The 26,117-nt window shown below is 35.9% G+C and overlaps 2 protein-coding genes across 8 annotated transcripts in view; both read left to right on the top strand.

Moving 5' to 3' along the window:
• Positions 1-5,499, top strand: part of LOC138315853 (trafficking regulator of GLUT4 1-like) — a 51,911-nt gene extending 46,412 nt beyond the window's left edge. For 2 of the 3 annotated variants that reach the window (XM_069257158.1, XM_069257157.1), the window contains 2 exons: positions 3,255-3,364; positions 3,759-3,854. Coding sequence is in view for 1 of the 3 variants with exons in the window: in XM_069257159.1 (XP_069113260.1) it covers positions 3,255-3,364; positions 3,759-3,854; positions 4,648-4,812 (371 nt within the window). In the remaining 2 variants the exon portion in view is untranslated. Of the gene's footprint in view, positions 1-3,254; positions 3,365-3,758; positions 3,855-4,647 lie in introns of those variants that run through there. The other variant, XM_069257159.1, reaches the window with a different exon arrangement.
• A 2,705-nt stretch (positions 5,500-8,204) lies between these two features.
• LOC138315854 (transmembrane protein 91-like) lies at positions 8,205-26,063 on the top strand. 5 transcript variants are annotated; one of them, XM_069257164.1, is made up of 5 exons: positions 8,205-8,774; positions 9,048-9,119; positions 11,931-12,040; positions 13,140-13,235; positions 22,812-26,063. In XM_069257164.1, exons 1-5 carry the CDS (start codon positions 8,750-8,752, stop codon positions 22,824-22,826), a joined length of 318 nt encoding a protein of 105 aa, XP_069113265.1. In that variant the 5' UTR covers positions 8,205-8,749; the 3' UTR covers positions 22,827-26,063. The 5 variants fall into 5 exon arrangements, with proteins under 5 accessions (XP_069113265.1, XP_069113264.1, XP_069113261.1 ...); XM_069257160.1 differs by lacking the exon at positions 22,812-26,063 and adding an exon at positions 15,580-17,249 and having other exon boundaries at positions 8,296-8,774; XM_069257161.1 differs by lacking the exons at positions 8,205-8,774; positions 22,812-26,063 and adding exons at positions 8,781-8,917; positions 15,580-17,249.
• Positions 26,064-26,117: the final 54 nt, after the last annotated feature.

Here is a 26,117-nt window from a genome sequence, read left to right as displayed (position 1 = left end):
AAGCATAATATGCTATCAGCATTATAAAGCTTATAGAACCAAAAGATTATCAGTAACTTTTTGATGTTTATGTTTCAAATTTCTGAGTAAGAAGATAACACCCTACAGCCATCCAATCACTGCTTCTCACCATGAACTCTAACACAGCTTGCACAGTTTTCTCCCCATAGCAAATGGTGGCATGTTCAATGTTGCTCTCAAAAGCATGGGTGCAACTCCATATACATCTCTTAATTAGTAATCTTAAATTATCTTAATAAGGAATATACTTCGTAATTGTTTAATCTTTGATGTACATCAAAATAATCTAATAACGGTACACTGCGGGTGATTGGGTGCCTGAAGTTGGATGTCGTTCTCTGAAATCTAAAAGGATGTCTCTGCAGACCTGTGATTGGCCAGTTTTATTCCCCTGAACTGTCTCCAGTTTTAGTATGGGATAGTTTAGTGGTGGATATGGCGTCAGTGATAGTAACCCCTGGAGTATCAAGAAGGACAGGAGTGTAACTTTGAATAAAACCTATTTAAAAGATGCATACCGTACAAAGACTGTTTATATCATTATTTTGAAGGAAACTCTGAACACTGCATTTCTGTTTAAAAAAGACTGTTCAGTTATTACTTTACACACATCTGATGCATTTTGTATTGGTCTGTATCCTATTGGTGGAGGGAAACCTTTCATTGAATACTGGATTCAGTACCAATAACCTTTTAAAACCTGGCAATTATCTTCTATATCCATACAGTGTTAAGCAATTAAACATGATTAAAAAATATCTGTAACTACACACTTCCACATTCAAATCTTGTATCTGATAATTATAATATGTTTATACTGTTATATATTGTAAACAACACTGCGTATCTTAACTTATATATATCTTATATATCTTGCTATGTACTAGTTGTTACTTAGGGAGAAAACTTATATAGGCTATGCCTGTTGTTCAATCCCTTTTCAAATAATATTTGAAATAAAATTTGTTGAAATTGAATCTGATGCAAAGGAACTACATACCAATACTGTTGTTTCGGGTAAAGTACAATTTACCGTCGAATAGTCCCACCTTCCGGTGATTAAGACGTCATGAAACTCAAGTCAAATGATGACATCATAATCACCAGATGGTGGGACTAATTGACAGTAAATTGTACCACATCGTTTTGGGATCTCGAAACCCCTGTATTATTACTATCAGTATTTTTTGTTTGTTTCTTTGATGGGAAAGAAACATGGAGTTGTAATCCAGGACATTTCAACTCACTCAAATGAAGGAAACACAAGCCGTGTAGCTGATAAAGTTTGGGATACAAACAAAACAACAAAGTATTGTCCAAAAATTATGTCATATTCTTTTAAAATCAGTCCTTTCCTCATACGCATTTTAATTTAAGAACTGCTATCAAGTTTTCTATGATTTGTTAACCTGTAATTAAAAATGAACATTTGATTAATTAGCATTTATTGACAGAGCAACATCACATATCCTTTATCATTTTGATACAAATGATCCTTAGTTCAGCAATACAATATATGGCACATGTAATATGATATTATTGTTATTGATAAAACCTTGACTTGACAATCTATACCAAACACGTAAAATTTCAAAGCTTTAACGTGTCTTATACTCTCAGGTACTTTTATGACATATTTGCCGCTTATATCATTGAGATATGCAAATCATCTATAGGGGCAGTAGGTACAAATCTAACGCCCTTCCTGCACTGCTACACTTAAAGTGTAAAATAAAATTACAACTTGACTTCACAGTCTGACCGTATGTACTTATTTCAATGCAATGTAGATGTAAATATAATGATTTTTGTTCTGTCAAAGAGGTTTTAGCTCTTATTTGGACATGTTGCATTTAAACTTATCCATTGGAAGCAATGTTATAAAAAGGTGGTGATGTTTTAGTATGAAAATTATGGCAGATATAAAAGCTGTAAGCCGCAACAATATCTGTTTAACAATAGGTATGTTTCGTTTCGGTACATTAAATTCAGGGAACCCACTATTGTTTAAAACGAAAACTTGAGAGCTCGTCCTCATCAGGTAGGGACTATAAAATGGGCATTAATCAAGAAGACACAACTCGAATAGATCATTCTCCCTAAACACGCACCACGCATACATGAGAGGCCGTTTATATAGTTTATTTTGATAAAAGTGTTTAAACATTCACGCAATTATATACTTTAGATAAAAGCGCATCCAAATATTAATCAAAACATTCTAGTAAACTGCATCACTAAAGTAATCTTTGAAGTTTAAACCCCATAAACGCACCAAACAAATCACACACCTATTTACATATCATTCTGTAATTTACTTATTTACTCATTTTTCACTATTGTCATTTTAAGTCTCGTCGATAATGTGTCTCGAGCACTGACCAAAAAGACCTTCAAAACTTTGTATTGGTTTTATCTCGAACGGATATGGATCTTTACCGTGTAATAATTCTTAAAGTCAACGAAAAAAGAGAAAAATCCTAATTTTTGTAGCCTTTTAAATTCAATAAATTTGTACACATTTTGGTTCCTTAACATGTATTTTTGGTAATTTTTCCTCTCTTATATATCCACGCTATCATTGTCCTGTTATTGTAAACTGTCTTAATGCGAAATGCCACATAACAATTTGGAATCATAATGATTTTTATCTTTGTTTTCTTTTTTTTGTGAGCGGATATTGTATATATGTAAAATACTAGGATACAATAATTATCTTCCTTGTGTAATTGTTTAATAATTAAATCCAACTCTCTGATTGGCAAATTCTTTTTCTTCATATACTATTTTGTGAGAATCCGCTCGCGGATTCATACAGTTTGCAAACAAAATTTGTTTTTCATACTCCTCTGAAGTTAAAAAAAATAGTAACATCAATGATAATGTTAAAAAATTAATTAGAAATCATTAAAAAAAAGAAGTAAAAATAAACCTAGTGATCTGTGTATTTGGCTTTAATTAATGTTTTTAAGTAAGGATGACGAACATTTCAGAAACATCTTTACAGGTTTTATCATTTCCATCTTATTGTTGTACCGAGTAAAGTCAGCCTTCCATATAGTTTATGTCTTTTATCATAAAGCACAAAAAAAATATAAATTAATGATAAGGAAATTCATGAGCAAAGCTTGATGTGTTGAAAAAAGGATTTTTATATTCAGCTATATCATATGGAATAAATGAGAAATTAATTAAAGAAATTAAGGTTGAGTATCCATTTTTCTATATTACAGCACCTCTTCCTCCTACGTTTGAACCGCCTTCGATTTCGCAGCATGCTCCCATCGTGACAACAATAGACATGGTTGATCGACAAATGTACGCCGGTCGTATGATGCCGACGGTAGGATAATCATTCTTTTGTATTACATATGTCCCATCGCGTGTTTACTATTTCAGCAGATCCTTAAGAATGAACAACAACATCATACTCGTGGTATTATTAGCAGTTCATTTTTAAACATATTTATCAAAAGATGTCTGTCACAGTGGTAAATAGTATTAAGTTTTTAATTTTAATGATTGTAATGTTCTATGAAGTTATCACTGGAAATACCGATCCACGGTTGGTTTTACCACAAAAACTACTTGTCATCGTGTCGCATGTTAAAAATATAGTTTACTTTGGTTTATTATGATTAACGTCCTATTTGCAGCTAGTGACTTTCTAAAACTATTATAAGGACTACAACTTTAAGAACTATTTTGACTCTTTCAAACATGTAAATCCATTGCAGGAGCCCCCGCCTAGTGATTACATGATCCTTTCCGTCCTCACCTGCCTGTTTTGTTCCTGGCCTACAGGATGTTGCGCTATATTTGCTTCATGTGAGGTATCGGTATTTATTTATTTTATAATAACTAGGGAGTAATCCAGGTTTGGCGGAAACTTAGACACTTTATACTAAGTTACATTCAAGTACACCTAAGAAGTGATATATAGGCATACAAAAATCATTACATTAATTGCAAGATTCAGTAAAACATATTAGCCCCATCTGTAAAAGCCATAGTTCATGATAAAACATATAACAGTTGTATGATATAAATAAAATATATATGAAGACTTTTGCAACCAAAAGTTAAGTAATTTTTTAGCTTCAGATAGGTATTTTTAAGTCTAGAGGGGAATACAACCTTGAGGGAAAACTAATTATATATGGTAATGAACAAGAGCTAGATTGATCCCTGATAACACCAACTTAATCGTAGTAAAATGACTTACATGATGATCGATAGGTACAGTAAAGTTAATACATATATAAGAATAAAATGGAGTTGTACAAGTTTGAATGAACTAGATTCAGCTGTATTGTCTTTCTTGTATAGACCAGGGACATTTGACAAATGTTTACAAAAGTGTGCCTTAAATGTATAGTTAAATTTATGAAATAATGTAACACAAATCTACCGAAGCAGGTTTTTACCTAAATGAAGATGGTTGATAATCCCCATATATGATTTGTGTTATTCTCGCTTGTTTGTTTTTATGTCTCATGACTCCCAATAACAATAAACATGTAACTCGATTGTAATTATACCTGCAGGGTGGGAATATTCCACTTGCTCCAATTTGAACCAAAAATGAATCGAAATTCTGATACACAGAATTTGTTTTATTTCCAGACAAAAAACAGAATAATGAATGGTGATGTGGAAGGAGCTCGAAGAAGTTCACGAACGGCACTCCTATTGAACATTTTAACTATTGTTATCGGAATCGGACTGATTATTTTCTTATCTTTGTACGCAATTTACAGATTCGAATGGTCAGGTGACCAAAAGTATTAAAACCATGCCTGATGATTGCCGGTATACCGCAGTCAACGTCAAAGGGAAGGTTGTCCAGTTTAACAACCACCAACCAATCACGCCGATGATATTATTTCACTATATATCTATATACACATTTGATTCTTTGCTTACATCATTCTGGTATGAGTTTGAACATTTTTTCTTCTTATTACATTGCTATACATGTAGTTACTTATGTTATTCAATGAAATATTAATAGCTTTTCACTGTAGATGTCGTTTAAAGATACATAATAGATAACAAAATAATTGCTTTGTTAATCTTTCAAATAATAATTATCTAATTTTTCGTACCAACATATGCAGTTAATCATAAACGTAAAGACTTCAGATTCATATATCATTATATTTTATTCAAATATAGGAATATTTTAGAAAGTGATTTGAAATAAATTAGTCTCAATCATGAAGCTGTTGTTAAAACCGGGTTTGGTCAATATCGGAATTCGTCATGTTTTCCAACTCCGAACGAAATATAAACTCAAACTATTTAGAACTATTAATAGTGTTAAGCCTTGTCGGTTGAATACTTTGGTAGATAAATCGGATCTAGCTTAATTACAATGGTTTGAGGATTATTTTTGGGAAAGATAACATTAAGGAGGAAGTAAGTATTTTGCATGTAGTATTGTTTTGTGGAATTAGTAAAGCTTTTGAATATAAATCAGTGTCTATTTGTTTATGTCTTAACGGTTTATCACCACAACTTTTATCTGTTTTGTCTCTCTGGCAGAATTCTTGGCCCTGCAGGTAAGGCGTAAAAATTTTACATGCTGCTCCTATTGCATAATCGTTAAAGGCGACTAAATTTAGGATCGTATCTTTTCTCTTCTTCCTAACCGACTTTGTTCTTTCCTAACGTCTCCTTCGACACCGCCTCACTTTTGACCTTTTGTTGAGCGCTCGCCTCGGTGAGGTAGGCTCTGGGTTCTGTCCCCTGGCTGAGACACACCAAAGTCTATACAAGTGGTAGACAAAGGGACAGAACCTAGAATTTTCCCCAAGGGGACAAACGATAGACTAAAGACCAAATGTGAAGCGTTACCAAGGAAGGCGTTAGGAAGGAAAAGTTAGAAACTGAAAGGGAAAAAATATAATATCCCAAATAACCAACCTAGGGGACAGCAGATACAATTCTAACGCCCTACCTGCAGCACAGGTGAACAGGGTAATAGTGATGACGTTACCATATTACTTTAACACTCTACATACATATGAAGATGTTTAACATTAAAAATATATTAAGTTAGAAATTATATAGAAGTGAAATAATTATAATACATCAGTGTAATTAATTATCGATCATATGATAATCGAATTTTGAATTTTGTACGGTTTTTATAAAACCTGTAGCATCGCTGCAATGCTTTCGCTGTTCAAAATGATGTACAGTTTACAGACATCGTCAAAATTGTGTCTTTTATTTGTATCATCCTGTTCCGAAAACAAGTAGTTCGTTGTTCCTGTTAATGACACTGTTAAACAGATATTAGAAAGTTCATGATAATGTTGCTTCATTGTTGTTCACATATTTTACAAATAACTACGACGATTTCATTTACATAGGTAGATGGCAGTTTGATCATTTCAATTAGTTTCCAAACATATTTGGATAGTTTTATTTTGCAGATTTATAAAAGTGAATGGAACGCTAATTCGGTATGAATATTCGAATAAACGCAAACTTCTTGGCGCTCGCCAACTAGGTTTTTGTTATCGGTCTTCTTGAAAGTTTTTAATTTCATTTATAATAAAATGTTTCCAAGTCACTTTTCTCATTTTATATCATCCCCATTTTATTGAATAATAATAAACAATGTCCAGTTCGTGCTGCTACAACATGAATTACATCAGCGAGGAATAAACCTGGATGATGCACAAAACTAGGCTATCATTTCTGTGATTTAATTTAAAAAGCAAACACAGGACTATGAAAAGGGCAATTAATCCTATATACAAGAAAACGCAACACAAATATATCATAGTCTCCCGGAACAGTGCTACACTCACCTCACATTGCATACACGCTACACACTGCATACATACCTTACCCTGACTGTTAATAGGATGTTAAAACAAACAACCACCACTAAAAACACGACCTTGTCGGACGCACTGTGTGATGTCATAATACGTCATCTGTTAAATATACGGAAGGTAACTGATTTAACCATATTGCCTCTATATCCATATCTAAAATACTTCCTTGATCATAGCGACACAAGAATATGTCTCCCGTTTGGTTCATCTCCAATCTTTTCTGGAACATTCGTATTACCCTGTTGAATAATGTTTCATTTTCGCTGGTTCTTAACATGATGCGAACATATCCCGTATCACCCCCGTATAGGCTTTCTTTCTTTTCTGACCATTTGGATTGTGATTATAACAACAATTATTTTGAAAATTTGTATAATATGCCTAAGTTATGTTTGGCCTTCAGTTGAGCGTTCGACACTGTGAGGAAGGCTCTGGGCTCTGTCCCCTGGCCGAGACACGCCAAAGTCTATAAAACTGGTAGTTTCTGCTTCTGCTTGGCGCTCAGCATACAGGGAGTTGGACGACTGGATCGCCCGTTGTCAGTAAAATGTGACCGGGTGAGATGTGTTGCTTGGTGTCTTCGGCGTTAAAATAATCAAACAAACAAAGAAAAGCCTAAGTTATGTTACGATCAATTATAGTAATAATCATATTACCAAATTGTGAATTAAAACGCCCCTGTGCGGGAAGCTCTCTGTTAAAGTGATAGTTTCTGCTCCTGCTTAGCATTACGGGAGTTTGTTTGATTGATAAACGTCCTATTAACAGTCAGGGTCACGTAAGGACAACCTCCCATGTATGCGGTGTGTAGAGTGTAAATTGATTGTTTTGGGAGACCGTGATAAAATTCGTGTTGTCTTCTTTATAGTAGAAATCTTGCCTTTTTGATAGTGCTATATCACTGAAGTATGCCACCGAAGATACCAAGCAACACACTCCACCCGGTCACATTATACCGACAATGGTGTCTCGGCTAGGGGACATAACTCATAGCCTACCTTACAATTAAGGGCGATCGGTCAAAAGTGAGGCGGTGTCAAGGCTTGGGATACGTTAGTAAGAACAAAATTAGTGAGGAAAAAGAGAAAAGATAAGATCCTAAATTTACTCAAGGCAGACGAAATAATAGATATGAAGAAGAGATAGGATAATATCCTAACCTTTTCGCCTTTCACGATAATGCAATGAGGGTAGCAGGTACAATTCTAACGCCCTACCTGCTATTTCTCTGTTTTTTCCTAACTATTGACACATTCTGAGCTGTTGGAGCAGGCGGAATGTACTGTACATAAAATACAACTTATCCATACATAAGTGTTGACTTAATGTATCGAACAATAGGACAGGACGCCTAGATTGCTGGACACGATTACATAAAGTACATAACAATTCAAAAATGCACACTCAAATAGATTAGACATGAGGTATGTGTATGTGTATTACCACAGTGTGTGTTATGTGTGCCAGGTACATATCACAATGAAATATCTCTACCGCTGCCACAGGCTGGTGATGTGAACACCTACCTATGACGCCATTCCACCAAACACTACCCAGCAATATTAATATACAATTTTGTGATATAATTCATTGTGCAAATGAATAAGATTTTCCAGACTGTCAAACTTCTCAATTTGCGTTATAAATGGCCTAAACAAGAGTCGTCTTGACCAGGATTTATCTGTCCAAAATACAAGATGGCCGCCACTTCAGTTATGCTACTTTTTAATAACTGTTTTCAGAGTAAGGTGTTTACTCTTGAGGTGGTGTGTTACTGAAGTATGCTGTGTTCAAGATGGTCAGGCCTCTAAATCTTCAATGCTATCCAGAAATGTATTTAGTAACAGGCTGTTGATGGCGATGTCCTAAAACACATGAGACCTGGAACTTTAAGATATTGTAAATATATGCTATGTTGCCTGTCTTATTAAAGTCCCAACCAGGAAGTACTACATAGTACCCATAAGTTGGATCATATCTCATGATTTCTACAGCAGTCGTTATTCACTGGATCAATACGTTTATTATTTACTACGGGTAATGTAAGCTAGTTTAAATTTAGTTTATCTGATTTTCTTTAGTAATATTTGCATTGAGTATTTGCTAGATATTTTTTAAAACACTTTGTTTATGCAATTTGCAACAAAAGACGTAGTTACTTATCCATTTCAGGTAGCACCACTATGAGTGCCCCTCTATATCAGCGATTTGACAATGATGGCGAACCCCCTTTGTTTCTAATTTGTAAGTGATTGATATAGTATTTACTGAATTTTAATTTTATTAGGCTTACCTTATTTACCTTTTGTCAAAATATGCAGTCATTATGTCTGTGTACGTTTTATAGAGGTAATGTGTCATTACACGTGTTGGTTATGACTGTGCTATTAATCGTTGTTATTACAAAATATGTTTAGTTCATAATATTCGTCTCAACATTATGAAATTCTGCCAAGTTCGCGCGGTTAAAATTTGAGGTAGTCTTTGTTGAATGAATATAGCCGTGAAAAGTAGAGGCATATTCTGTGACCTAGAGTATATTACTGTGAATCAACATTGAATAACAGGCTCCATGGCCAAGCCTATATAACAATGTTTTTCTACGAGACTAGTTTAACTTCACATATATTACACAACCTGTTTCTTTATTTATGATGTTATTCACACAATGACTTTGCTTAACTTCGTTTTACAGCGACACAAGAGGAGGTCGCGGGATATTTAAATGACCTTTATTGCATTCACCGAAAACCATAAACTAAAAATATATTTTTGCGTGTTCGCACGAAATATAAACATTTAAAGACGACATTCCATCCGATACGATTTGTGATGTGTTAACGTATCCTTTAGTTTTTTACTAAAAAGCAGTCATTGTTCTATTACTAAACTAATGTAAATTCATAATGACTTTGAATAACCATGGAATAATGCTAACGTAAAACATTTAAATCTCTACGTTTCAAACTTTCAATATTTACTGACAGTTGTAAAGTTCGTATTCACGAAGTTATTTAAATGATTCAATTCAAATATTTTTTTGTCGTGTACACGTTTAAAATTTTAGTGAGAAAGATTCCGATCTGGCTCCGATTTCTCGAAACAAACTTAAGTCAAAAACTAACTTAAGTCACAATTGTAAGTAAATATAAGTTTTATAATGGGAAAAAGTTAAGTTTTGTTTCGAGAAATCGGAGCCTACACGGGTAATGCCTATGTTGGTCACGTGTTAGAGTAAAAATAACATGAATATAACTTTAAAGATGCTCCATCGCTGAAAAATGGTAATTTTTCACTATCAAAAACAGGAGTAGACGATTTAGTATTTTTCTTCAGTTGCAAAAGTTACTTATCTTACGCCATTACCACCATTGAAAAGTTTGAGCTTCTAATTTTACATCAAGTTAAAAATATGAAAAATAATTAATTGCATCCCGAGAAAATTCCGTCATACTATATCCTATATGAAATGAAGTACTGATTGCGCATGTACCAAAGGCGAAATCAATTATTTCATATTATTTTTGTGTTAATTAGGCATATATATACACGATTAAAAACCAATTATTATTCAAATGATGAATATCATTTATGCTCTGTCGGCGGTGGAGCATCTTTAAATAACCCTTAAATCTGGTATCGACCTAGAAGTGTGTTGGAATGAGGTTTGAAGTGATTGCCAACATTCAATATTAAATCTCAAATAGGGTATTTTATAGAACACTTATTAAAGATGCTCCACCGCCGACAAAGCATAAATGATATTCATCATCATTTGAACACTAAGTGGTGTTTAATCGAGTATATATGTGTCTAATTAACACCAAAATTATTATATAATAATTTATTTCGTCATTGGTACATGCGCCATTAGTACTTCATTCCATATAGGATATAGTGACACGGATTTTTTTCGGGATGCAATTAATTATTTTTCATATTTTTAACTTAAAGTAAAGTTAGAAGCTCAAACTTTCCAATGGTGGTAATGGTGTAAAGAAAGTAACTTTTGCAACTGAAGAAATATACTAAATCGTCTGCTCCTGTTTTTGATAATGAAAAAAATACCATTTGTCAGCGGTGGAGCATCTTTAAGAAAGATGTTCAAAACAAATAAATAATTCCAGCCTTCTTTCCGGAGCTAAACATACAAGTAATCATATACCAAAAATCCCCTTACATCTCTGCTTTGGCCTGCCCTGACGTCTGCCTATTAAGTTCTGTCAATGCCCGAGATATAGATGATGAGAGTATGAATTGTGTGATTGGTTTGCTTGCAATGTATCTCCTTGAAAGAGCATAATTTCCCCGTTTTATCGGTCGCAGATTCACCGAGCATAGCACATCCGGTCACATATTTGTTTTTCATTATTCTAGGGTAGAAAACACTTAATACATCAACAAAAAGAGCCTTTCACATTGAAATAACATTTACATATGTATGTCCTGATGGAGGATACGTTAGCAAGAACAATAGTAAGGATCCCGAATTTAACCTTTTCCGATACGAACATGCAACGGCACATCATGTACAAGATATTCGTCGAGCTACAGAATAATTTCCAAAAGGCAAAAAGCGTTACAACTATTTTCAGTTGCATTTGCATCATCGCCCCTGTTGCATGATCGTAGAAAAAATCGACTTAAGACTCCTGTACACCAAACATGTTTTTATGAGTTTTGTTTATTTCCATGATCGACCGAAAAAGGAAATGATATGTTATTGCTAGGATGACATTGTCCTCAAGTGTTATGCGTTCCTAACTGCAAAACATGGACTTATAATTGCACTACATCACGATACTCTATGTTGATGGGATTTAAACATTTGTTGTTCATAAATCACACAAAAAAACAATCCCATGAATGATTTGTGATTATAGCTGATCATCAATGATTATTGCATTATACCTTATATGCCCGATCAGGAAGAAAGGTTCTTATCTAGCTTATACTTTTTAAAGTATGTACATGCTATGAGAGGAGTAAAAAACTCCAGTTGGCCTCATAAATTGCACTTCATCAACATTCATTACCCATATTTCTTTACTGCAGCAGGACCTTTACCGCAACATGAACAGACATATATGCCGAATCGGGCTGCAGATATGGCGACAATCGATATTGTCCACCAACCACAGAATGCAGATCCTGAGATGTCAGCGGTAAGACGAAATACTTTTTCCAGCTTCCTTATTCTAACAACGTTTCCTAACATATATTACATGAGTATTTAACCCTGTAAATGGTTACATATTCCGTTGCATTTCTAATAAATGTTTTCGCTGTTTATATACCCAAGCTATGAAATGGAGGGGGCAAATAGCGTAACCCATATATATCCCGTCATGCCGTATTCATCATTGATATATTCAGTCGCGAGTATTTATGTGTTACGAACAGGACGTTTCTAGTTTTAAAACGATCCAGAAAAAGTAGACGTGTGATGTAGATATTTTTTTTCTGTGATCGGCCCTGCAGGTAGGGTGTTAGAATTGTACCTGCTGCGCCTATTGCATTATCGAAAAAGGCGACTAAATTTAGAATCTTATCTTTTCTTTCTAACTTATTTTATCTTTCCTAATGCCTCCCTTGGCACCGCTTCATTTTTGGCCTTGAGTTGAGCGGTCGCCACTGTGAGGAAGCCTCTGGGTTCTGTCCCCTGGCCGAGACACACCAAAGTCTATAAAAGTGGTAGTTTCTGCTCCTGCTTAGAGCTCAGCATAAAGGGAGTTGGACGACTGGTTCGCCCGTTGTCAGTATAATGTGGGGTGTGTTGCTTGGTGTCTTCGGCGGCATGCCTCAGTGATATAGCACTATAAAAGGGTAACAGTTTCATTATACAAGAAGACAAAACATGAATATACCACAGTCTCCCAAAACATGTACTTTGCACAACATACACGCAACATACTGCATAAATGGGAGGCCGTCCTTACATGACCATAGCTGTTAATAGGACGTTAATTAATCAAACAAACAAGTTTCTTGCTGCGGAGTGTGAGACTAATATATTCTTGCTTCCACATGATATAGAATATCTTGTCAATTTACTATATTATTGAAACATACTCTCAAAGTTCCAAAAACAGGACAACCCTCTCTGTTAAATGTCCTGCTTTAAAGAAACAAGTCTTCCCTCTGCATTTGTGGTGAACGTTAACCAAACTCCAATGGGTATAGACTATTTATAACATGTCAATGTATAGATATTCACTTTAGATATTTTAATAATCTATGAACACGTGCTACGTTACATTGCAGCCTGATGCACCTAAAGATTATATGACCCTTTCCATCATCACCTGTTTGTTTTGTGCCTGGCCTGTAGGTTTGTGTGCCGTCTGTGCTGCGTTTGATGTGAGTATTTTACTTTGTTTTCAAAACGTCCAACTCTATAACTCAGAATTAAAACTCATGGTAATAATTAATTAAACCATTGATATAACAGTTTAAATAAGATGAAGTAATGATTTTGTTATATACATGATTATTGAATTAATGACAACATCAACAATTCTCATATTATTAAACAAAACATCAAAAACTTCATACTGAAGAGAAATAAAAACTTTGATAGAAGAACAGAAGTTAAAGCTCACACACTAATGTTAAAATAGAAGCGTGTTTGATGTAGCAGTTTAAATGAAATTTAGTAAATATTCTGTTATAACCATGATTATTGACCTATGAGAACAACAAAATTCTAGAGACCTGAAATTGGGCCTGTGACATGCTTGGATAAAGGGCTACCAAGTTTGTTCAAATGAATGACCCTGACCTTCAATCAAGGTCACAGGGGTCAAATAGGCTGAAATATCTTGATAAGACTTCTGCTTCATAACCAAGAGGCCTAGGAACCTGATATTAGGCCTGTGACATGCTGGGATAGAGGGCTACCAAGCTTGTTCAAATAAATGACCTTGACCTTCATTCAAGGTCACAGGGGTCAAAAAGGCTAAAATCTTTAAATGACTTCTTCTTAATAACCAAGAGGCCTAGGGACCTGATATTGGGCCTGTGACATGCTGGGATCAACGGCTACCAAGTTTGTTCAAATGAATGACCTTGACCTTCCTTCAAGGTCACAGGGGCAAATAGGCTAAAATCTTTAAACGACTTCTTAATACCCAGGAGGCCTAGAGACTTGATATTGGGCCTGTACCATGATGGAATGAAGGGCTACGAAGTTTGTTCAAATGAATGACCTTGACCTTGACTCAAGGTCACATGGGTCAAGTAGGCTAACATCTTTAAACACTTTCTTAATAATCAAGAGGCCTAGAGACCTGATATTTGTCGTGTGACATATTGGGATAAAGGGCTACAAAGTTTGTTCAAATGAATGACCTTGACCTTCATTCAAGGTCACAGGGGTCAAATAGGCTAAAATCTTTAAAAGACTTCTCCTTAATAACCAAGAGGTCTAGAGACCTGATATTGGGCATGTGGCATGCTGGAATAAATGACTACCAAGTTTGTTCAAATAACTTGACCTTCATTCAAGGTCACAGGGGTCAAATAGGTGAAAATCATTAAACGACTTCTTAATAACCAAGAGGCCTAAAGACTTGATATTTGGCATGTGACATGCTGGGATAAAGGGCTACCAAGTTTGTTCAAATGAATGACCTTGGCCTTGACTCAAGGTCAGATTGGTCATATTGGCTTAAATCTTTAAATTACATCTTTTTGATAACCAAAAGGCCTAGAGACCTGATATTGGGTCTGTATCACGATCGAATGAAGGGCTACAAAGCATGTTCAAATGAATGACTTTGACCTTCATTCAAGGTCACAGGGTTCAAATTGGCTAAAATTGTTAAAAGACTTCTTCTTAATAACCAAAAGGCCTAGATACCTTATATTGGATCTGTGACATCTTGGGATGAAGGGCTAAAAAGTTTGTTCAAATGAATGACCTTGATTTTCATTCAAGGTTACAGGGGTCAAACTGGCTAAAATCTTTAAACGACTTCTCCTTAAAAACCGAACAGCCTAGGGACCTGATATTTGGCCTGTGGCATGCTGGGATGAAGGGCTATCAAGTTTGTTCATATGAATGACCTTGACCTTCATTCAAGGTCACAGGGGTCAAATAGGCTTAAATCTTTGAACGACTTCTTTTTAATAACCAAAAGGCACAGGGACCTGATATTGGTCCTGTTGCATGCTGGGATCAAGGGCTACCAAGTTTGTTTAAAAGAATGGCCTTGACCTTCATTCAAGGTCACGGGGGTCAAATAGGCTTAAATCTTTAAACGACCTCTTTTTAATGACCAAGAGGCAAAGGGGCCTTTAATGTGCTTAGGGATGATATTAATTCATATTTACTCTATTTGTTAAGTATGAACCATGCATGATTACCAGATTGCAGGTGAATGATTCGGGCCCATTGGGCCATTGTTATTTAAACTCAGAATAAAAATGGTAACTAATCGTATGAATACATGAAACTTGTCTTTCCTACATATACCTCAAATAAACTGCTCTTTACCATTTCCCTAAACTGATTCATTTGAATTTTCAAATATTTTTCTATTATGTGAATAATGTAATTATGACTGGTTTTTACAAAAGGACCAAAATCTTAATTAAAATATAAAAGTAGCCCCACTCGACGCTCTGTGAGTGAAAGATGTATACAATTATATCTACCTTACTGTTGCTACCTCTTTGTATATATTTATTTATTTATTTCTAGACACAGACCAACAACCTAAAAGGTGATGTGGAAGGAGCTCGAAGCAGTTCACGAATGGCGTTGCAATTGAACATTATAAGCTTTGTAGTCGGCATTTGCGTATACACTTTTATCATTCTGTATATTTTCGGGTTTTTGTCATTTTGACAAAACGTGTAAACCATGATTAATAGTTGTCTTTACATCGCCCTCAACGACAAAAATAAATCAGTCTGCACGACTTCACTTAGACATACAAGGATATTTTAGAAAGGCAAAACAACCACTCACGATAGCATTGCTCTCACCTTTATGCCGATATACGCTCTACATTTTAGTTCATAAACACATATACATAATTATTCTACATGATACAATTATGGCGAGAAGGAGGTAGGTAGTCTAAAATTATATTTTAAAAAAAGCGTAACAGTGATGGCGTTAATCCCAAATGGCTGTTGGCTGTTACAGTGGTTGGTCTGGACGACTGATAGTGAGTACGTAATTGGTATAAACATATAACAGGTCAGAGAAATCACTATACTTGGAAGTAAACACTCAATCAGGTGATCACTAGTTACCCATAATACACCTTCATATTTCGGCCAATGGCATGAATGAGGTATAAGCACGTGACTCTTTTACTACGTTTTTACTACAAAACAAAAAACACGTGTTTTGAACCATTTGGGGGAATATCCCCCGCGGATCATGGTTTCGTTTCCAAAGTCGTGAAACATATTGAATTTCATAAATATATATGCGCATTTATCTTTTTATCGAAGCGTTTGTTATATAAAGGCAAAACGGATTTTTATTACTGTTGTAATGGCCATGTACAATTAATACTGGTTCAATCTATGGATGAAATCCTCCCGGGATGTAGTTATATATCCAAAGTCGGAAACCGCATTGGAATTCATATATACATATTTGTATCTATCTTACCACCGGGGTGATTGCTATATAAAGGCATAACGTTTGTAGTAAAAACGTAGTAAAAAGAGTCGTGTGCTTATACCTCATTCATGCCATTGACCCAAATATGAAGGTGTATTATGGGTAACTAGTGATCACGTGATTGCGTGTTTACTTCCAATATATAGTGATTTCTCTGACCTGTATCGCCAAGTCAGCGTGTATGACGCTTACTTCGTATTGAACTGCGATCAAAATTCCAGAAATTTACCACCTCGATGGTATCCGATTGACCACAATTTATACCATATCCAAAGGGTATACAATGTCCCACGCAAAAATATGTCGTAGTGACTAACTTATACATTTCTTTGTTCCACGCTAATATAATATAGCACCAAGATTTTCTGATTGGTCAAATCAATAACAAACTGTTGTATAAAAACCTCGTCGTACGATACACAATTACTACAAAATAACGCCTTTGTTAATCTGTGAAATATATGAAATCATGAAATAATCATTAATGCAAAAGCTTGTATGTATGTATATATGTAAAATAAAAATTTGCTCATTTTGAACATGAACATTTTAACACTGTATTTCATCACAAACGGATTGTAGTGAACAAAACATTTGTAAAACAACTATCGTCATCGCACGTAAATTTTTACAATAATGTTACAAATTATCGTAACTACATCAATATTTATATTTAACTCAAAGTTTATACATTTTGTTTCAATAAATCGAATGTATTGATGCCGCAAAGATGACACTTGTCGACTAAATCATTAACAACTAGACTTCAACGTCAAAATATGTTAGAAATTCACGCTTGTGTTGCATTTACTATAGGCGTCATACCATGAACATGAAAAAAGCACTCAAAGATAGTAGAACCAAGTGCTGTGGAAGGGGAAGCGTGATCTGCTTCACTGGTCATACAAATCTATATCAAATATTTGTGTCAGGCGTTTTCAAATCAGCAAACGGGTACTGCAAAGGACAGGATATTGCACAATCACAGGCCACAGTAAATGGTACTGCAAAATCACAGGCCACAGTAAATGGTACTGCACATACACAGGGCACGGTAAAGGGTACTGCACAATCACGGGACACAGTAAAGGGTACTGCACATACACAGGGCACAGTAAAGGGTACTGCAAATACACAGGGCACAGTAGAGTGTACTTTACATACACAGGGCACAGTAAAGGGTACTGCACATAAACAAGTCACAGTAAATGGTACTGCACAAACACAAGTCACAGTAAAGGGTACTGCAAATACACAGGGCACAGTAAAGGGTACTGCAAAAAAACACAAGGTACAGTAAAGGGTACTGCAAATACACAGGGCACAGTAGAGTGTACTTTACAAACACAGGGCACAGTAAAGGGTACTGCAAATACACAGGGCACAGTAGAGTGTACTTTACATACACAGGGCACAGTAAAGGGTACTGCACATACACAAGTCACAGTAAATGGTACTGCACAAACACAAGTCACAGTAAAGGGTACTGCACAAACACAAGTCACAGTAAAGGGTACTGCACATACACAGGGCACAGTAAAGGGCACTGCACATACACAAGGCACAGTAAAGAGTACTGCACAAACACAAGTCACAGTAAAGGGTACTGCAAATACACAGGGCACAGTAAAGGGTACTGCAAAAAAACACAAGGTACAGTAAAGGGTACTGCAAATACACAGGGCACAGTAGAGTGTACTTTACATACACAGGGCACAGTTTTGGGTACTGCACATACACAAGTCACAGTAAATGGCACTGCACAAACACAAGTCACAGTAAAGGGTACTGCACATACACAGGGCACAGTAAAGGGTACTGCAAATACACAGGGCACAGTAGAGTGTACTTTACATACACAGGGCACAGTTTTGGTACTGCACATACACAAGTCACAGTAAATGGCACTGCACAAACACAAGTCACAGTAAAGGGTACTGCACATACACAGGGCACAGTAAAGGGTACTGCAAAAAAAAAACACAAGGTACAGTAAAGGGTACTCCAAATACACAGGACACAGTAAAGTGTATAACAGAAAAACACAAGGTACGGTAAAGGGTACTGCAGAAAAACACAAGGTACAGTAAAGGGTACTGCACAAGCACAAGGCACTGTAAAGGGTAATGCACATACACAAGGCACAGTAAAGGGTACTGCACAAACACAAGGCACAGTAAAGGGTACTGCACATACACAAGGCACAGTAAAGAGTACTGCACAAACACAAGGCACAGTAAAGGGTACTGCACATACACAAGGCACAGTAAAGAGTACTGCACAAACACAAGGCACAGTAAAGGGTACTGCACATACACAAGACACAGTAAAGGGTACTGCACAAACACAAGGCACAGTAAAGGGTACTGCACATACACAAGACACAGTAAAGAGTACTGCACAAACACAAGGCACAGTAAAGGGTACTGCACAAACACAAGGTACAGTAAAGAGTACTGCACAAACACAAGGCACAGTAAAGAGTACTGCACAATCACAGGGTTCAGTAAAGGGTACGGCACAAACATAGGGTACAGTAAAAAATAGTTATTATAATATTTCATTGCTAAAAATACATAAAATGCGAAAAGTCAAAGTATATTAATGAGATCATGATTTCTGCACTTTCAATTCTATGGCATCAATGTTAAATAATTTACATGGTATATGAGAAAGTAAATTACTTATACACATTGAAATTGGGTGGGTTTATGACTTTTGTCTTGCTCTATTTTTTATATATATTTATATCAAAATGTTAATTACTATAATTGCATATATTGCATCCGATATTGGAGCACTAACCTATGTGAGGTAGGCTCTGAGTTTTGTCTCCAAAGTTTACAAAAAGTGAGTGGAACGACTGGTTCGCCCGTTGTCAGTATAATGTGACAGGGTGAGGTGTCGTGCTTGGTGTCTTCGGCGGCATGCCTCAGTGATATAACACTATAAAAAGGCAAAAGTTCCACTATACAAGAAGATACAACACGAATATACCGCAGTCTTCCACAACACGCACCTCGCACTTCACACACGCTAGTTAATAGAACGTTAATTGATCAAACAAGCAAACAACAATCTCGATGTTCCGTGACTTCGCTCGTCTAACTAAGCAAGCTATATGAATCTCTTGCCCTTTTTATTGTGTTATATCACTGCAGAATGCAGCCAAAGACACCAATAAATACACTCCATCAGGTGGGTGGCAACAGGCGAACCAGTCATCACACTCCCTTTATGCTGAGCGCTAAGCAGTTGCAGAAACTACCACTTTTATAGACTATAGTGTGTCTCGGTCAGGGGACAGAACCCAGATCCTATCTCACACAGGCGAGCACTCAATCGAAGGCCAAAGTGGGGCGGTGTCAAGGTAGCTGCAATATTGAAATTCAAAAGATTTCTAAATAGATAATGGTGTCGTTTTAGAGCTACAATTGGTGTATATTACAGTTAATGGAACGGAGTAGATGTAATTTGATATGTTTACACTTTTGTATGCATGTTATGGAGTCCGTTTTATATCCTTTGCCTAATAGGCAACGTATACAATATTTAAGTCACAGTCATATTTTATTTACATAACATATAAATAACAGATAGCATCTATGAACATGAAATAAATGGAAATTTATAAAAAGCATAGAATGTTTGCCTGAAGGATTCACTGCGGTAGTGCTCCGTTAGTGCACATAGGGACCATTTCGTACCCGTCCTAATATGTTCGTCATATAGCTACCTGCATGGCACAAGCTGGGTGTTCTGTCGGGTATGATACCTGGTCACCGATGGTCCCTTTCTGTTAACTTTTTCCAGTTTCATTCATGAGTTGAAATTTGTTGGGAATGCTATTTTAAAGTGTTATTTCCCCAAGCTTCCAAAGAATCGCCGCAATCTGCCATAGATAAACCAAGCTAGTTAATATTTACTATATACAGAGTAAGGTGTTCACTCTGTGGTTGGTGTGTTACAGAAATATAATGTGTTGTCTCTAGATTTCCATAGTTATCAAGAAATGTTTCGATAGGTAAAACACCTATAAGTATACAGACTGTTAAAGATATCAAATACTTCGGAAGATGGCCATGTCATAAAACACGTGGAAGTTTAATATGTACTTTTCGTTTATTAAAATTCAATTCAAAAACATCATTTTATTCCAAAGACGTGGAAACGCGGAATCATCATTCCTATATACAAAGGAGGAAACGAGTCTAAACAAAGCCCTGATAACTATAGACCAATTTCGCTACTCCCAGTATTATATAAGATCATGGAAAAACTACTTCACTTTCGACTTCAAGATTGGCTAATACTAGCTCAAAATAAACTTTGTACACAACAACAAGGGTTTCAAAAGAAATTAAGCTGTGAAACTGTAGCCTCCAACGTAAGAGAATGTATTCAATACAACATCGAAAAACACAGTAATGTTTTCGCCGCGTTTCTGGACACTCGCAAAGCGTTTGATACGGTATGGCATGCGGGTATGCTGAAGAAAATACATGACTTTGGTATAAGAGGCCACACATTTGAAGTCATTCGTAATTCCTATACAGACATATCAAGTGCCGTAATGACCCATGGAACTCGATCTCGGTGGTTCGCAGTACGATCCGGAATCCGGCATGGAGGAATGATGTCAACATTTATGTATCTCGTAAACATCAATGACCCTTTGACGGAATTAAAAACAACAAAGGCTGGAGCGAAAATCTCCGAGATCAACTGTGGCAATCCAACGTTGGCAGACGACCTCGCCCTATTGGCTACAAACCCTGCGTCATTACAAGTACTTTTAAATGTATGTGATCAGTACTCGAAAACATGGAAGTTCGAATACAATGCAAGCAAGAGCGCAATTCTAATTCTTCGAAAATGAAATAGTAACCCAAACTTCAATTGGACTTTGAATACAGCCAACATAACTATACAAAAATCGTACAAACATGTTGGAATGCTTATAACTAGTGATCTTAAGGTCGGCAATGCAATAACAAATGGATGTCAAAAAGGACGAAAATCATTCAATCTAATGACAAGGTTTAGACAAGACTGTAAAACTACAAACCCAACGGTCATTGCCGGACTATACAAGAAAGTAATTTTACCCAGTGTACTATACGGAGCGCAATTTTGGAACAACCCAATTTATAAAGATAGTCAAAAACTCAATATCTTCAAACATGAAACTGTCAAAAAAAATCAGTGTTTTCAGAAACGCACTCGTTCAGACATTGCAGAGCCAATGCTCGGAATACTACGAATTGGTGCGGAGGTAGACAAAAAGAAACTTTTTTTTTCTCCATATGCTTATTGCCTTGCCGCCAAAAACTTTAACAAAGCAGTTATTTTTGTTGTTTATACCAATATCTTGATAATTCATCTGTACAAACTGGATTTATACCCGATATTATTGAGATTTTAAAAGATTATAATCTTCAAAATCATTTGATTAAATAAGACAGCACAATTTCCCTCCAAAATTGTGTGGAAAAGACTGGTAAATTCGTCGATATATTACTATGCAAATATGCTACTAAGAGACCGAATGCTTGCGGACGAAGATTTTCTTCGCTTCCAAAAGATACACTGTACGTACAATTCATCGCATATACTAATACTGTGGAAAATACCCTGCACGCATACAAAACGATATGTAACCAAAATGTTAACTTATACTCCAACATGGAATGAGGAAGTATGTAAAAACTGCGAGGAACTGTTTATAGATCATATTCTCCATTTCACATCTAAGTGCCATTTTACAAAAGGGGACAGAATTAATTTTATTATAAAGGTTCTCGATACATATGGACCCGAATTAATATATAATTGTACGTAGATAATCTTTCACATGAATATTTTTTGAGGATACTACTTGGAATGGATTGTGAAGCATTCAAGAATAAGATACAGTCACAAGAAGAATACGAACTTTTCTTAAATGGCAGCGCAGAATTTTCGAAAATCACATCTAGGAAGTTTTACAGCCACAAAAAGTGATTCTCTAGAACAAACTCTAATTAGAGAATACCAGTACCAAACTACCAGATAAATAAAATTAACATGTAATGTAAGATACAAGCATTGTAAAATGTTTTGAAATTTCTTTTGTTTTGTAAATCTCATCTTTGAGGAATAAAAGATTTGATTGATTGATTGATTGATTGATTGATTGTTTCTTTAGTTTCTCTTGTGTTTTAATATTTTCACTGAATAATCGCTTGATATTTTACAAGTGTTATGAAAAACAAGAAAACATTAATAAACGTATTGTTCTTTGTCTATTTCAGCTACCACCACTATGAGAAGCTCTCTATATCAACAATTTGATCATGATGAAGACCCCTCTTGTTTTTAATTTGTAAGTGATTAGATATACGATATTTTTTCAGGTCTAGTAATTGTTATAAAATATATATTCAGTTCATAGGGGTCTTCTCCGAAACTCAGTATTAGATAACACTTATAGTCATATGATATTGATAGCATCATCTTATGGCGGGGATTCAAATTATACAGGAAATGAGTTCGATTTTGCTATATCTAATTGAAAGAGTTTTTGTAATAATTACTTAAATAAACTATGTGAGCGATACATGACCTCTGGGCCTCTTGTATATTAGTAAGTAAACGAAGATTGCACGATTTGTAATTTTTTCACTATTCTGTATATTTCAACTATCTTCTCATGACAATAAAAGTAGCACCTGCTTCAAAATATTTTTTATTAAAGTCACATTGTATACAAGCGAAATTATTCTTCGTCAAGGGAAAATGTCATGCTAAATACAGTTGAACTTTGATAAGCCGAACTTCAATAATTTTATTGTTTTTTCTTTGATTTGTTTGTTTGATTTATTAACGTCCTATTAACAGCCAACATGTAAGGACGGCACCTATGTATTTATTCAATGTGTAGCGTGTGTGAAGTGCGAAGTGGGTGTTTTGGGAGATTGCGATCGTTTTGTGTCTTCCTACAGACTTCATTACAAATGCTATATTTTACATCTTTAAGTAAATATAAAATACTCTCATTTTCTGATACATGTATGAACGTATTATCATATATATGTGTATAATGAAAAATTATTATAACAAAGTTATTTTGTTCATCACTGGAGGTTCGTTAACGTTGTAGCCATATACAAGTCATCTTCAAAATTTAATGTACATTTCATTGTCAAGACACTAATTTTCTAATCGTAAGAAACATTAAGCGAGGCCCTTTTCACATGTCAGTGTTCTAGTTTCACCACTAATCAGTCGATTTATCGTGAGTTAAGGTAAATTGGACAGTCTATTTATAGCAATCCAATGGTAAGTCGATCAAAAATGTTGTTGAACACGGATATCATATTTTTTCACTTTTCCATTAGCGAACTGTTGCTAATTACAAGTGTATAGATTTGTTAGGTCATCTGACCGGAAGGGTCAGGATGACCTATAGTCATCGTGATTTGTCCGTCGTCGTCCGCCGTGCGCCGTCCGTCGTGCGTAAACTTTTTTCCTTTAAAACGCTACTCCTCCTTAACCGCTAAGTGGATGTCATCCATATTTGGTGTGAAACATTATTGGGGAAGGACAATCATATTTTATATAAATGAGCTTGGTCTGACCCCTAGGGGCTGAGGGGTGGGGCCCCAAAAGGGCGAATTTTCTTATTTTAAACTTTAAAATCCTACTCCTCCTTTATCCTTGGATAGGTTTCATCCATATTTGGTGTGAAACATTATTGGGGAAGGACAATCATATTTTATATAAATGAGCTTGGTCCGACCCCTAGGGGCTGAGGGGTGGGGCCCCAAAAGGGCAAATTTTCTTAATTTTAGCTTTAAAAACCTACTCCTCCTTCATCCTCGGATAGATTTCATCCTGGGGCCGCGGTGGCCGAGTGGTTAAGATGTCCCGACATATTACCACAAGCCCTCCACCTCTGGGATGCGGGTTCGAATCCCATGTGGGGCAGTTGCCAGGTACTGACCGCTGACCGGTGGTTTTTCTCCGGGTACTCCGGCTTTCCTCCACCAACAAACCTGGCACGTCCTTACATGACCCTGGCTGTTAAAAGGACGTAAAACTAAACAAACCAATAGATTTCATCCATATTTGGTGTGAAACATCATTTGGGACGGACAATCATATTTTATATAAATTAGCCTGGTCCGACCCCTAGGGGCTGAGGGGTGGGGCCCCAAAACGGCTAATTTTCTTAATTTTAGCTTTAAAATCCTACTCCTCCTTCATCCTTGGATGGATTTCATCCATATTTGGTGTGAAACATCATTGGGGACGGACAATCATATTTTATATAAATGAGCGTGGTCCAACCCCTAGGGGCTGAGGGGTGGGCCCCCAAAGGGCAAATTTGTTTAATTTTTGCTTTAAAATCCTACTCCTCCTTCATCCTTGGATGGATTTCATCTATATATAGTGTAAAACATTTTTGGGGAAGGATAATCATATTTGATGTAAATGAGCGTGGTCCAACCCCTAGGGGCTTAGGGGTGAGGCCCCAAATGGGCAATTTTTCTTAATTTTAGCTTTAAAATCCTACTCCTTCATCCTTGGATGGATTTCATCCATATTTGGTGTGAAACATCATTGGGGAAGGACAATCATATGATAAATGAGCCTGGTCCGACCCCTAGGGGCTGAGGGGTGGGGCCCCAAAAGGGCAAATTTTCTTAATTTTAGCTGGCCCACTTCCTGTTTTAAGGTTTAAGTCTCCGATCTCAATGAAAATTGGTCTATAGGGGTTTTAATTGATGCCGAACAACATGCAAACATTTTCGTAAAAAATTTGGTATTCCAAGATGGCCGGTGGCCCACTTCCTGTTTTAAGATTTCAGTCTCTGATCTCAATGAAAATTGGTCTATAGGGGTTTTAATTGATGCCGAACAACATGCAAACATTTTCGTAAAGATTTTGGTATTCCAAGATGGCCGCTGGCCCACTTCCTGTTTTAAGGTTTCAGTCTCCGATCTCAATGAAAATTGGTCTGTAGGGGGTTTTAATTGATGTCAAACAACATGCAAACATTTTCGTAAAGATTTTGGTATTCCAAGATGGCCGCTGGCCCACTTCCTGTTTTAAGGTTTCAGTCTCCGATCTCAATGAAAATTGGTCTATAGTGGTTTTAATTGATTCAGAATGGGGAACTTTAGGTAAGGACAATCATATTTCAGGACCGAGGTAAGACCCATGGGGATAGTATGACCGAGGTCCAAAATGGGAGCTTTGCTGAAATTTGGCTTTAAAATCTGACTCCTCCTTATATTAATCTTTGAATGGGTTTCGACCATATTTGGATGAAGGGCTACCAAGTTTATTCAACAAACGACATTTACCTTTTTCAGAAACTTACATATTCAACTAAGGAGTTCCTTGTATTGTTTATATTAATCGTTAACCAATACTTTATACTGTGACTTTGTTGTTTTGTGCCATGAGTCAGATGACCGTTAAGGCCCATGGGCCTCTTGTTATATACAGGTGGTCCTTTTTTAATAAAACATGTATTTTCACATCAACATAAGACATGCGGTTTTACATACATAACTCATTTCGTCTTCACCAACGCACAAAATGATTTTAT

Source organism: Argopecten irradians, chromosome 2, assembly GCF_041381155.1.
Source record: "Argopecten irradians isolate NY chromosome 2, Ai_NY, whole genome shotgun sequence".
Classification (NCBI taxonomy): domain Eukaryota; kingdom Metazoa; phylum Mollusca; class Bivalvia; order Pectinida; family Pectinidae; genus Argopecten; species Argopecten irradians.
Note: the sequence above shows the minus strand (reverse complement) of the source record. Positions and strands in the feature narration are given on the sequence as shown.